Source organism: Cinclus cinclus, chromosome Z, assembly GCF_963662255.1.
Source record: "Cinclus cinclus chromosome Z, bCinCin1.1, whole genome shotgun sequence".
NCBI lineage: Eukaryota > Metazoa > Chordata > Aves > Passeriformes > Cinclidae > Cinclus > Cinclus cinclus.
Genome location: NC_085084.1, coordinates 3,939,060 through 3,952,497, shown reverse-complemented (window position 1 = coordinate 3,952,497; position 13,438 = coordinate 3,939,060). Strand labels below are relative to the sequence as shown.

At 57.1% G+C, this 13,438-nt stretch overlaps 1 protein-coding gene across 1 annotated transcript; it reads right to left on the bottom strand.

The window, feature by feature from the left end:
- Nucleotides 1-2,376: 2,376 nt before the first annotated feature.
- Nucleotides 2,377-6,687, bottom strand: LOC134056673 (M-phase inducer phosphatase 2-like). Its single transcript, XM_062513531.1, has 14 exons — nucleotides 6,575-6,687; nucleotides 6,291-6,418; nucleotides 5,635-5,764; nucleotides 5,310-5,346; nucleotides 5,079-5,183; nucleotides 4,901-5,009; nucleotides 4,526-4,656; nucleotides 4,191-4,364; nucleotides 3,984-4,079; nucleotides 3,601-3,663; nucleotides 3,396-3,494; nucleotides 2,845-2,978; nucleotides 2,626-2,737; nucleotides 2,377-2,502 (listed from the first exon to the last, which is right to left on the bottom strand). The coding sequence occupies exons 1-14, from the start codon at nucleotides 6,685-6,687 to the stop codon at nucleotides 2,377-2,379; spliced, it is 1,557 nt and encodes a 518-aa protein (XP_062369515.1).
- Nucleotides 6,688-13,438: the final 6,751 nt, after the last annotated feature.

Sequence of the window (13,438 nt, the reverse complement as noted above, 5' to 3'; positions counted from 1 at the left end):
GACTGCCACATGCAGCCACAAGAACGCAAGCTTGAAATCTTGGACCTTCTTAATAGCGGACTTTCTTTTTTTAAAGGCGGCTGTGAATGGCCTGCTCTGTGTACCAGCCAGAAAACTCTTATTTCTGTATTAAACGTAACCAAAATCAGTTAATTGTGCTTAAAGCTGCTTGATTCCTTTGCTCTTGCAAGCACGCCCTTGAGTCCCTAGTGTTTATTTCCCCTGTGCTTCCAGCCTGCCTCAGTTTCCTCATGGATGTGCCAGAAGTGTTGGAATTTTAAGAGAGCTAAGTAGAGACCTGGGTGGGGGGGGGGCGGGGGGGGCGGAAATCACAGTCTGGAACTAATCTCGCTTTTCTCCCACTTGGAGATCAAACGTGCTGAAGGAGCCCAGCCCCACGGGTGTTTGGAGTCCAAACTTCACGGGTGTTTGGAAGGCGCTGTTCCACTGCTGAGAGCCAGCAGCTCTGACACAGCCCTGCAAAAAGCACCAGTTCCTCCTGCTAACAGCAAATTCTATGTATTTTTACGTGTGTATATATATATATATATATATACACACATTTATATATAGAACAGGAATTCTGAGAAAGCTCTGTGCCACTCTAGTGACATTTTATGCTGTTCAAGTCTTGTCAACTGCTGCCTTAAAACATTTGAAGAGCTGAAAGGGGATTTGACACAGAATGAAGTTGCAGATGATTTTAGCAAAGATCCTCAGTTTAGCCATTTTGTGGAGTCATTTCTTCTGCTCTTCTGAGTGGCGATTTGCATTGCTGTTTTCTGCTTTATCTGCTCAGTTTTGGGGCAGGTTAAGTGGCCTTCCTTGTATGCCACAGCCCCTTTATTGCTGACCTCCACAACCTTTTCTTTAATTGAGGGCACACACCTCTTGGCCCATGTGTGTGTGCAGATGCCCCTTCCAAGAGCTTGAAAATAGGATTATTGATGGGCAGCTTGGGAGGGAGCAGGACACGGGTGTGGGGACCAGGAGGCACAAATGGGGAGCCAGGAGGATTTGGGGGATATTTTTTGGGTTCTCTCGCAGGGCCAAACCAAAGCAAAGGCAAGGCCCAACACAAATATCCAGGCCACTGTCACCTGGCTGGGGAAGGGGGCGCATAGAAAAGCCCCTCTAGGGAGCGGATCCGGAATGTGGGAAGGTGGAGGGGAGGATGGAAGGATGACTGAAGCACTTGGCACTGGGTGGCCACTTGCCAGGGTCAGAATGGGGGACCCTTGTGTTAAGGACACCCACCCCTTCCAGACCCCACAGCCATGGGGATCCCACAGAGCTCTGTCCCCCAGAAAATTATTGCCACAGCCCTGGGGGTCCTGCAAAGACCAGAAGCGCCCCCCTCTCATGAGGGTGACATGGCTTTGGGGGTCCCAGGCAGAGGGATGAGGTGTTACTGGCCTGGGGGTCCTGATGAGCACAGCCACACTCACAAGGGGCGTCAATACCTTGGGGATCCCATGGACATGGGGGCTTAATCACTACAGGAGGGTCTCAGAACATGAGGGATTAATGCTCCTGAGTGTCTTGATGAACCCTAACCCCCAAATGGGGGCTGCCACACTTTCTGGGAGTCCTGCTGGGAGGAATGAGTGTCCCAGCTCAGAGGGGAATGCTGCAAAGTTCAGGAGACCTCCTGAGAAAAGAGAGTGTCCTGGCTGCGGGGGTCCCACAGCAGCCCCAAGTTTCCCAGGGGTCCTGCCAAGCCCAGCATGTCCAGGAAAGAGGGTCCCATGCGGGTCCAGGGCCATACTGCTGCCGCCCCACCCTGCAGGAGCAGCAGCCAAGGGGCCAACACTTGCCCCTTCCCCACCCACCTTGTCTGTGGGGAAGCCACCACAGCCCAGGGAAACCCTATCCCTGTCCTCTGCCAGCAGCTGTCCCTGTCCCCAGAGCCCCAGAGTCCTCCATCCCAGCCTGCCCGTCCCCCCACCCCTCCGTTCCTATTGCAGAGCCCTGGTGTGGGCAGGGACAGCTCAGGAGCCAGGTTTGTTCTCCTACAATAGGAGTTTATTAACAGACATTGTAATTAACAAAAGATCCTCGCAACAGACAAACACAAAAATATTAATAACAATAAACTATTTACAATAAACAAAAAATATGGAAGACCATAAATAAAAAATACTTATAGCAAAAAACAAAACAAAACCATTTGTAACAATAAACAAACGCAAAACCAATCTTAACTCTAAATACCTTCCCAAACACATCCTAACAAACAAGAGCAAGCCGAGGCGCATCCCTGGCCAAGGGAACTCTTCCTACAGTTGTTCCCCGGTGGGATGCATGGATGGATGGAAGGATGGATGGATGGATGGATGGATGGATGGATGGATGGATGGATGGATGGATGGATGGTCACAGGTCCCGCCCGCGGACCAAGAGCTCCCGCCGGCCGCGCCGGCTCTGCCCGCGGAATTTGCGCAGCTCCTCCTTGAACGCCGGGTGCGCCATGGGCCGATAGTCCCGGGGCTCGCAGTGGCTCTGCAACGCACGGCTCCGTCAGCCCCATTGCAGGGAAGGGGCTCAGAGCCAGAACTGCCCCTCCCCACTGCCGTGCGCCCCCCTCAGCTCCTGCCAGCGAGGGGACACCGGGAGGGGACTCACCGGGAACTGGAAGAAGAACTCGCGGTACCCCCCGTTCAAGACGTAGAGCTCAGGGTACTGCAGCTGCGGGTACTCGTGGCAGGACCGATCCCTCTCGCGCAGGAACTTGCACCTGTGACTCAGGGAAAGGCCACGGGATCAGCCCCGTGAGGGGATCCAGGCGTGCCTGGGGGACGGGCAGACCCCGAAGTGCCCTCCCCCCACCGAGGCATCGCTCACATTTTGGGGCCCCTTTCAACAGAGAACTCGCAGTGGAAGATGACGATCACCCTCTTGCTGCTGTCCAGCGCCACACTGGGCCGCTCCAGCAGGAATTCCTCCACATCCCGCTGCAGCGGCAGGTTGACAGCACCCTGGGGACGGACACACGAGGCACCTTTCTCCACTCTGCCTCCCATTTCATTTTCTGCAGGGACCCACGGACGCTGCCCCACAGCCTCCCCCACTGTCATGCTCCTCTTTCCAGCTGGGAATCAACCTTTTAGGGAGTGTCTTGACACTCCCCTTGGGGCTGCTCTGTCCCTCTGGGCAGCTCTGTACCCTTCCTGAGGGGCTGCTCAAGCTCTCTGGAGGCTCAGAGTACCTCTGGTGAGGCTGCTTTACTCCTCTCTGGGAGCTCTATATCTTTGCTTCATCTCTCAGAGGGTACTCAACAAATCCCGGGCGATCCTGAACCCCTTGCTGGCGTTATGCTCAACCCCTCGTGGCGGTTCCTCCCGTTCCTCCCAGTCCCAGGAGCACAGAGGGCGGGGGGAGCGTGGAGTTCTGACCGTGATGTGGCCCCCCTCGTATTCGTAGGGGTACCGGCAGTCCACCACGATGCTGCTCTCGAGGAAGCTGCTGAAGTGCCCCGTCAGCACTGCCACCAGCTGCGGGGGGAACAAGTCACCAAGGGGGGACACACGGGGGCAGGTGGGGGGTGGAGTAGGCAGGCAGCCCCTTGGGGGGCCTGGCAAAGGGTCACTGTCCCCTTACCGTGCCAGGGGAGATGTACTTCAGGCTTGGGTCCTTCCCTTCCACCGTCGGCAGGAGGTGAGGCTGGAGGAGAGAGGATGCGGGGTCATCCCTGTCCTAGGGACACGTCCTGGGGGTGGCACCTGTCCCCCCAGCCCAGGAGCTCCCAGTGGTCAGTTCTGCACCCGCAGGAGGGGAAAGGGCAGATACATGTGGCCGTGGCATTGGCATGGACCCAGAGGAGCAGTGATGGGGCTCTTTATCCAGTGCAGGGACTGCATGCTGGGCAGTCACAGCCCTGTGTCCCCAGCCAAGGGCCACCAGCTGGCTTTGGGCTCTTGCAGGGCTCCAGTGATGGTCCCTGTTCCCAATAATGCAGCCCTGCCCCATCCTCGTGGCTCTACCATGGAGAAGTCCCCAATGAGCTCCTGCTCATCGCTGGCCAGCACTTTCTCCATCTCCTCAAGCTGGGCGGATCTGGAAGGCTCCAGCCCCACTCCCTGTGGAGACACACACAGCCCCAGATGACATCAGAGGCTCTGGAACAGCAGGGACGTGGCCCAGTGCTGCTGGACAGGCTGGTCCCACTCCTCCCCTTCCCCATCACCCACCAACTGCACCGACGCCTCCTGGTCAGGACTGCCAGACACCCTCTTCTGCTTCTTAGCCTTGACAGGGGTGCCCCTGTGCGAGGGCTGTCCCCGCTTCAGGACGGGCCTGGGGACACTGCCGGGCAGCCAGGACGAGCGGAAGAGCTGCCGGCACTGGCTGCGCTTCCCCGCACGCTGTGGGGAGAGCCCGTGCTGCTGCCTGGGGTGTTGGGAGCCCCCAGCAGCAGGGCTGGTGCTGCTCACCAACCAGCCCCCACCTCAGGGACCTTGGGCCCCTTTGGAGACCCCGAGAGGGGACTGTGGGGCTCCATCCTATGCCAAAGGCTGCCACATACCAGCTTTGCCTCCTCCTTCTTCATCACTGGCGTGGTCAGCCCGTTCTCCATCCCCTGGCACATGGTGGCATCGCTCTGCCAGAGCACCAGCTGGGGGGACTTGGGGGAGAAGCAGAGGAGATGGTGAAGGGGACAAGTCCTGTCAGCTGCTTTCCACCCCCACGCAGGGATGGATCCCGTACCCAAGCTCCATCCACCTCCCAGTGCATTCCAGGCTTGCAGTCAGGGTGTCCCAATGACCTCCCAGCCCGCCCATCTCCCACATCCGCAGGCCCCCACCCATGGGGAGGTTGTGGCAGCAGCTCCAACGCGTCCAGCCGCAGGATCAGCCATTCTTGGTGCCCTCCCGAACCCTCCAGTCTCTCACCAGCACTTCTGGTGTGCGGGAAGGGCTCTTGGCAAGAAGGTTCCTCCTGGCAGCCCCATGGCCGGCGGGCAGCCGGTCCCGCTGGCCCGGCCTCTGCAGCTTTTTGGGGCCAAAGCCCTCCTGCAGCGGGGGAAGACACGGGATCAGCACCCCTCTGCCCCCTCCCTGACCCCCAGGTCCCGCTGCCCCCTCATCCTCGGGCTCCGTCTGGCGCTGCTGCACTCTGTCCCTGCGCACCTGGAGCTGGGAGATGTCCTTCAGGACCGGTCTGGCTTCCAGCTGACACTTCTGTGGGACAGCCAGGGGGTGAGAGGTGCTGCACAGGTGCGGGATCCCTGCCCCCGCTGCTGGCTCCATCTTCCTCGTCCCTGCTCGTCCGGGGACTCGGCAGGATCCTGCACAGCCTCCAGCACCTACCGGCAAGGAGTGCATCCTCTGGCCAAGGAGCTTCCTGCTGCAAGAGGAGGGAAAGGAAAGGATGGAATGAAAGCGCTGTGTCCCACCCCTCTGCCACTGTCACCTCTGTCCCCTACGTCCTCAGGGTGGGGGAACAGCTCCCCGGGGCAGCCACAGCTCCCCAAAGGAACCTGGGGCAGGTACTGAACGAACACCAATGGCCTGAGTGGGACCCCAGCAGGGGCACGGGGACAGCCTGGCTCTTGGGTCTGGGACAGGGACAGCCTGAGCACGGGGACAGCCTAGCATTCGTGTCCTGCCGCAAGGACACAGCCCCTCCACTTACTCTTTGAGACGTCTCCCAGAGTTCGGCATCATTTTCTGGAAGCTGTGGGGAGAGCAGAGATGAGCTTTATGGGGGGATGGCATCCGCATCCCTGCCCAGGCAGCCCAGGTTGTCACGTCCCAGACACAGACTGGGGGACACAGCCGGGCTTAGACCGAGCCCTGCTGCTCGGGAGAGGCAGGGCCAGGGCCAGGGCCAGGGCCAGGGCCAGGGCCAGGGCCAGGAGGTGTCCCCGGGGGGACACGGGGATGGGGCCACTCACTTTTCCCTCACGGCTGCGGAGCTCTGCTGTGTGGGGGAGTCCGGTGCCAGTGCTGCGGGAACAAGGGACAGGGATAGCCGCGGTGTGGGGATCGGGGAGCTGGCCGCAGCCCAGGACAGCGGGCAGGATGGGTCCGTGCAGGGAGGCCCCCAGCAGGCGGGTGGCAGCGCCGTCGGGAGCAGCGGTCCCGCATGGAATGCTGCGCGTCACCCCGAGCAGGGTCCCCAGCGGAGCGGCTCCTGGCTGAGCCCCAGGGGCCGCAGGCACGGGCTCCTGCCCATCACTCCCCAAAAAGCCTCGAGCCCCTCGGACCCCCCTCCCACACCTTCGGCACGACCCCAGAGCCAGCAGCGTTTGGGGACGGCTGTGGGGCGGAGCAGCCGCAGTCCCTCACCTGGATCCGTGGGCTGCGAGGACACCGAGTCCCCGGGGCAGTCCGAGGCCAGCGGCTCCGGGGACAGCGTGTGCCACAGCCGCGGGAGGGGCAGCGCCCCGCGTCCCCTCTGAGGGGTGTCCTGGTACCTGCGGGCGGACAAGTGTCGGTGACACGGGGCAGTGTCCGTGGCCCGGGTGCCCCTTCTTGCCCCGGCGAGGCGGGGGCAGGAGCTGAAGGAGGGATCCCAAAAAGCGTCCTTTGGCACGAGCCCCGGACAAAGGCACCCCGGCCACCCCCGTCACCTGTCCGGGACCGCCGGGTCAGCCCTATCCAGTGACAGCGGCGTGAGCGCGGCTGTGCCCGGGGAGGGCAGAGGGGAGATGGCCGCCAGCCCGCGGCCACCGCGCAGTGACATGGCCCGGGCAGGGACCGAGAGAGCGAGCTCCGGCAAGTAACCGGGGACGGGGGACAAGAGACGGCAAGAAGTAAGAGGTGCAAAGAGATGGCAGTGAGAGGCGGGAGTTGATAAAAGGCGATAAGAGGCGATAAAAGGTGACAAAAAGTGATAAAAGGTGGCCGGAGGCGACAGGAGGCGAGCAGAGGTGACAGGTGCCACCCGCGCCGCTCCCGCTTAGAGCAGTAACAGGAATAACAACACCAGCGGCAGCCGCAGCCAATGGGAGGCCGCGGCGCGCACGAGGCGACTCCCCCAGCCAATGGGAGGTCGCAGTGGGCGCGAGGGCCAAAGAGAGGCGCGCGAGGCGCTTGGGGGCGGAGCCGCAGACGAGGGGGCGGTTTCAGAGGCGAAAGGGGGCGTGTCCAGCAGAAAAAGGGCGTGGCCAGCGCTGCCCTCACGACGGGCGGGGCCGCGCCCTGTCAGTGCAGGGGACACTCGGTCCCTCCCGTGTCTCCTGCAGCGCGACAAACTTGTGCCCTAATGCCACCCTCACAACCCCGACTGCCACATGCAGCCACAAGAACGCAAGCTTGAAATCTTGGACCTTCTTAATAGCGGACTTTCTTTTTTTAAAGGCGGCTGTGAATGGCCTGCTCTGTGTACCAGCCAGAAAACTCTTATTTCTGTATTAAACGTAACCAAAATCAGTTAATTGTGCTTAAAGCTGCTTGATTCCTTTGCTCTTGCAAGCACGCCCTTGAGTCCCTAGTGTTTATTTCCCCTGTGCTTCCAGCCTGCCTCAGTTTCCTCATGGATGTGCCAGAAGTGTTGGAATTTTAAGAGAGCTAAGTAGAGACCTGGGTGGGGGGGGGGCGGGGGGGGCGGAAATCACAGTCTGGAACTAATCTCGCTTTTCTCCCACTTGGAGATCAAACGTGCCGAAGGAGCCCAGCCCCACGGGTGTTTGGAGTCCAAACTTCACGGGTGTTTGGAAGGCGCTGTTCCACTGCTGAGAGCCAGCAGCTCTGACACAGCCCTGCAAAAAGCACCAGTTCCTCCTGCTAACAGCAAATTCTATGTATTTTTACGTGTGTATATATATATATATATATATACACACATTTATATATAGAACAGGAATTCTGAGAAAGCTCTGTGCCACTCTAGTGACATTTTATGCTGTTCAAGTCTTGTCAACTGCTGCCTTAAAACATTTGAAGAGCTGAAAGGGGATTTGACACAGAATGAAGTTGCAGATGATTTTAGCAAAGATCCTCAGTTTAGCCATTTTGTGGAGTCATTTCTTCTGCTCTTCTGAGTGGCGATTTGCATTGCTGTTTTCTGCTTTATCTGCTCAGTTTTGGGGCAGGTTAAGTGGCCTTCCTTGTATGCCACAGCCCCTTTATTGCTGACCTCCACAACCTTTTCTTTAATTGAGGGCACACACCTCTTGGCCCATGTGTGTGTGCAGATGCCCCTTCCAAGAGCTTGAAAATAGGATTATTGATGGGCAGCTTGGGAGGGAGCAGGACACGGGTGTGGGGACCAGGAGGCACAAATGGGGAGCCAGGAGGATTTGGGGGATATTTTTTGGGTTCTCTCGCAGGGCCAAACCAAAGCAAAGGCAAGGCCCAACACAAATATCCAGGCCACTGTCACCTGGCTGGGGAAGGGGGCGCATAGAAAAGCCCCTCTAGGGAGCGGATCAGGAATGTGGGAAGGTGGAGGGGAGGATGGAAGGATGACTGAAGCACTTGGCACTGGGTGGCCATTTGCCAGGGTCAGAATGGGGGACCCTTGTGTTAAGGACACCCACCCCTTCCAGACCCCACAGCCATGGGGATCCCACAGAGCTCTGTCCCCCAGAAAATTATTGCCACAGCCCTGGGGGTCCTGCAAAGACCAGAAGCGCCCCCCTCTCATGAGGGTGACATGGCTTTGGGGGTCCCAGGCAGAGGGATGAGGTGTTACTGGCCTGGGGGTCCTGATGAGCACAGCCACACTCACAAGGGGCGTCAATACCTTGGGGATCCCATGGACATGGGGGCTTAATCACTACAGGAGGGTCTCAGAACATGAGGGATTAATGCTCCTGAGTGTCTTGATGAACCCTAACCCCCAAATGGGGGCTGCCACACTTTCTGGGAGTCCTGCTGGGAGGAATGAGTGTCCCAGCTCAGAGGGGAATGCTGCAAAGTTCAGGAGACCTCCTGAGAAAAGAGAGTGTCCTGGCTGCGGGGGTCCCACAGCAGCCCCAAGTTTCCCAGGGGTCCTGCCAAGCTGTCCTGGTTTGAAGGACAGGTGTTTGCCAAGGAAAGCAGAAGCTTCCCCTTGGACTGAAAGAAAATGTGATTCTTCCGATTATTATAATTTTGGAATTAAGAGAGCTCTCAGGCAAAGATATGGGGGTAGGAATAACAGTTCTTTACTAGTATATTTAACAAGACAAACAAGAACAACAAGAGCTATGAAATTAGCCACAAACAGAACAGTAACTCAGTCCCAGTGTTTTTTGGCTGCAGGCACCTTTTCCCTGAGCTGCAGTTCCCGGTGCTGGGGGCGGGCAGGTCCCGCAGAGCCGCAGGAGGGCTGGGGGTGATGGCAGAGCTGTCCCAGGGGGAGAGAGAGATGGAGAGAGAGCGCTCTCCGCTCACGGTGTCGGTCCCGGTGCTCAGTAGAGTGCTGGATGGTGGTAGTTCACAGCAAGAAGACAGCCGGGCAGGGTCCGATGGTGGTTTCCCGACGCAGGGATGGGACGCCGGCGGCGATCGTCCTTCTCGTCCGAACTCCACGGGGGAAATGGGCCGAGACCCAGCCTTCCGCTTCCTCTTCTGGCTGTTTGAATCTCGCGGGGTTTCACTCTTCCCTCCCGTCCCCTCCCCCTTGTCACCAGGGCCCAGTCAACAGGTATCTTAGCATGACAATGGGGAAAATTCCACAGAGGGAAAAAAAAGAAAGAACTAACCCTCAACATTATCCACCCCGAATTTTCCCCTACCATCATGCCAAATCAAATTAAAAATCTTCAAATTATAGACATCCATACAGTTACAGATACAGGCACAGTATTGTAGGTAGTTCACCCTAAAACAAGGTCTCCTTGGGGGATGCATCTGGTCTTTCCATCCCTTTGCATGATCCACCAGGTACACCCTGGCCCTTGAGCAAAAACCACCCCCCGAATTGGATTGTCTTTGCTGGAGGCAGGGTTCACCCAAACAGTTTTTCCTAGCATACCTCTCATATGCACCACTGGAACCTTGTCCCCATCTGGTGTTCTCAAGGGCTCAGACTGGGCAGGGCCTGCTCGATTAGTGGAACCTTGGGTGTTCACTAACCATGTGGCCTTTGGTAGATTAATCTCCCAGTTCTTGAATGTCCCCCCCACCCAGTGCCTTCAAGGTGGTTTTAAGCAGCCCATTGCACCGTTCCACTTTCCCAGCCGCTGGTGCGTGATAAGGAATGTGGTGCACCCACTCGATGCCGTGTTCTCTGGCCCAGGTGCTTATGAGGCTGTTCTTGAAATGAGTCCCATTGTCTGACTCAATTCTCTCAGGGGTACCATGTCTCCAAAGGACTTGTTTTTCCAGGCCCAGGATGGTGTTGCGGGCAGTGGCATGAGGCACAGGGTAGGTCTCCAACCATCCAGTGGTGGCTTCTACCATGGTCAGCACGTGGCGCTTGCCTTGGCGTGTCTGAGGCAGTGTGATGTAGTCAATCTGCCAGGCCTCCCCATACTTATATTTAGACCACCGCCCCCCATACCAGAGAGGCTTCACTCGCTTGGCTTGCTTGATGGCAGCACACGTCTCACAGTCATGGATAACCTGGGAAATACTGTCCATGGTGAGATCCACCCCTCGGTCTCGTGCCCACTTATAGGTAGCATCTCTGCCTTGGTGACCTGAGGCATCGTGGGCCCATCGAGCCAGGAACAACTCTCCCTTGTGTTGCCAGTCTAAGTCTATCTGTGACACCTCTATCCTTGCAGCCTGATCTACTTGCTCATTGTGTTGGTGCTCCTCATTAGCCCGACTCTTGGGGACATGGGCATCTACATGACGGCCTTTACGGGTAGCTTCTCTACCCGACTGGCAATGTCTTTCCACTCATCAGCAGCCCAGATTGGTTTTCCCCTACGTTGCCAGTTAGCTTTTTTCCATCTTTCCAGCCAGCCCCACGGAGCATTGGCTACCATCCATGAATCAGTGGAAAGGTAAAGCTTTGGCCACTTCTCTCTTTCAGCAATGTCCAGGGCCAGCTGAACGGCTTTGAGTTCAGCAAGTTGACTTGATCCACCTTCTCCTTCAGTAGCTTGTGCAACCTGTCGTGTGGGGCTCCATACGGCTGCTTTCCACTTCCGGTTCATCCCCACGATGCGACAGGAACCGTCAGTGAAAAGAGCGTAGCGAGTTTCATCTGCTGCCAGTTGGTTGTATGGCGGGGCTTCATCAGCCCGGGGCACTTGTTCTTGCTCCTCTTCATCGGCAAGACCAAAATTTTCACCTTCTGGCCAGTTTGTAATTATTTCCAAAATCCCAGGGCGATTTGGGTTTCCGATACGGGCGCGCTGTGTGATGAGGGCAATCCACTTGCTCCATGTGGCATCGGTGGCGTGGTGGGTAGAGGGGACCTTCCCTTTAAACATCCACCCCAGCACTGGTAGTCGGGGTGCCAGGAGGAGCTGTGCTTCTGTGCCAATCACTTCTGAGGCAGCTTGAACTCCTTCATAAGCAGCCAAGATCTCCTTCTCTGTTGGGGTGTAGTTGGCTTCAGACCCTCTGTAACTTCGGCTCCAGAATCCCAGAGGTCGGCCTCGGGTCTCACCAGGTACCTTCTGCCAAAGGCTCCAGGACAAGCCCTTGTTCCCGGCTGCAGAGTAGAGCACATTCTTCACCTCTGGTCCCGTCCTGACTGGGCCGAGGGCTACAGCATGAGCCATCTCCTGCTTGATCTGGGCAAAGGCTTGCTGCTGCTCAGGGCCCCAGTGGAATTCGTTCTTCTTCCGGGTGACCAGGTAGAGAGGGCTGACGATCTGGCTGTACTCAGGAATGTGCATTCTCCAAAAGCCTATGGCACCTAGGAAAGCTTGTGTTTCCTTCTTGTTGGTTGGTGGAGACATCGCGGTGATCTTATTGATGACCTCAGTGGGGATTTGGCGCCGCCCGTCCTGCCACTTTACTCCCAGGAACTGGATCTCTCGGGCAGGACCTTTGACTTTGCTCCTCTTGATGGCAAAACCGGCTCCCAGCAGAATCTGGATGATCTTTTCTCCTTTCTCAAATACTTCCATTGCCGTGTTCCCCCACACAATGATGTCATCAATGTATTGCAGATGTTCTGGAGCTTCACCCTTTTCCAGTGCAGCCTGGATCAGTCCATGGCAGATGGTGGGGCTGCGTTTCCACCCCCGGGGCAGTCGGTTCCAGGTGTACTGCACGCCCCTCCAGGTGAAAGCAAACTGAGGCCTGCACTCTGCTGCCAGAGGAATGGAGAAAAATGCATTGGCAATGTCAATGGTGGCGTACCACTTTGCTGCCTTGGACTCCAGCTCGTACTGGAGTTCCAGCATGTCCGGCACGGCAGCGCTCAGCGGTGGAGTCACTTCATTCAATGCATGGTAGTCCACAGTCAATCTCCATTCTCCATCAGACTTGCGCACAGGCCAGATGGGGCTGTTGAAGGGTGAGTGGGTTCTGCTGACCACCCCTTGGCCCTCCAGCTCACGGATCATCTTGTGGATGGGGATCACGGCATCTCAATTTGTCCTGTACTGCCGGTGGTGCACTGTGGAGGTGGCAATTGGCACTTGCTGCTCCTTCACCTTCAGGAGTCCCACTACAGATGGGTTCTCTGACAGTCCAAGCAAGGTGTTCAATTGCTTAATGTTTTCTGCCTCTACAGCAGCTATTCCAAAAGCCCACCTGAGTCCTTTTGGGTCTTTGTAATAGCCATTCCTCAGGAAGTCTATGCCTAGAATACACGGTGCCTCTGGGCCAGTCACAATTGGATGCTTCTGCCACTCTTTCCCAGTCAGGCTCACCTCAGCCTCCAGCAAAGTCAATTCCTGTGATCCCCCTGTCACCCCAGCAATAGAAACAGGCTCTTCCCCAACATGTTCTGATGGTATTAGGGTGACCTGTGAACCAGTGTCAACTAATGCCCTATGTTTTTGTGGCTCTGATGTGCCAGGCCATCGGATCCACACCGTCCAAAAGACCCGGTTTTCCCGTGCCTCTCCCTGGCTAGAGACAGGGCCCCTCTAGCACTGGTTATTATTTCCTTCCTGGGCATACATATTGGAGGTTCCCTCAAGGGGATCTGACAAATCATCCTCCCTTTTGTAATACCCTGCATCTTGGTTATGGGAAGTTGAGGCTACCTTCACTTTAGTGGAGCTCCTTTGGTTAGTGTTTCCCTCCCTGAGTTGACGCACCCGTGCTGCCAGGGCAGAAGTGGGTTTCCCATCCCACCTCCTCATGTCTTCCCCATGGTCACGCAGAAAGAACCACAGGTCAGCTCGTGGGGTGTATCCTCTCTCCCTAACTGGGGGACGTTGGGCTTTAACTCTGGGATCTGTGACTCGCACTGGTGCTGCATTGACCTTCCTCATCTCCTCCCTCACCCCTCTTATCTCCTCCTTGAACTCCTCTCTGAGTTCCCTAATCACGGCAGAGACCTGAGCCTGCATTGGGCCATTCATTATACTCTCAAAATTTCTGAGCTTATCGGCAACAGAACCCACTGCCTCGTGGTTGGTGTCAGCATT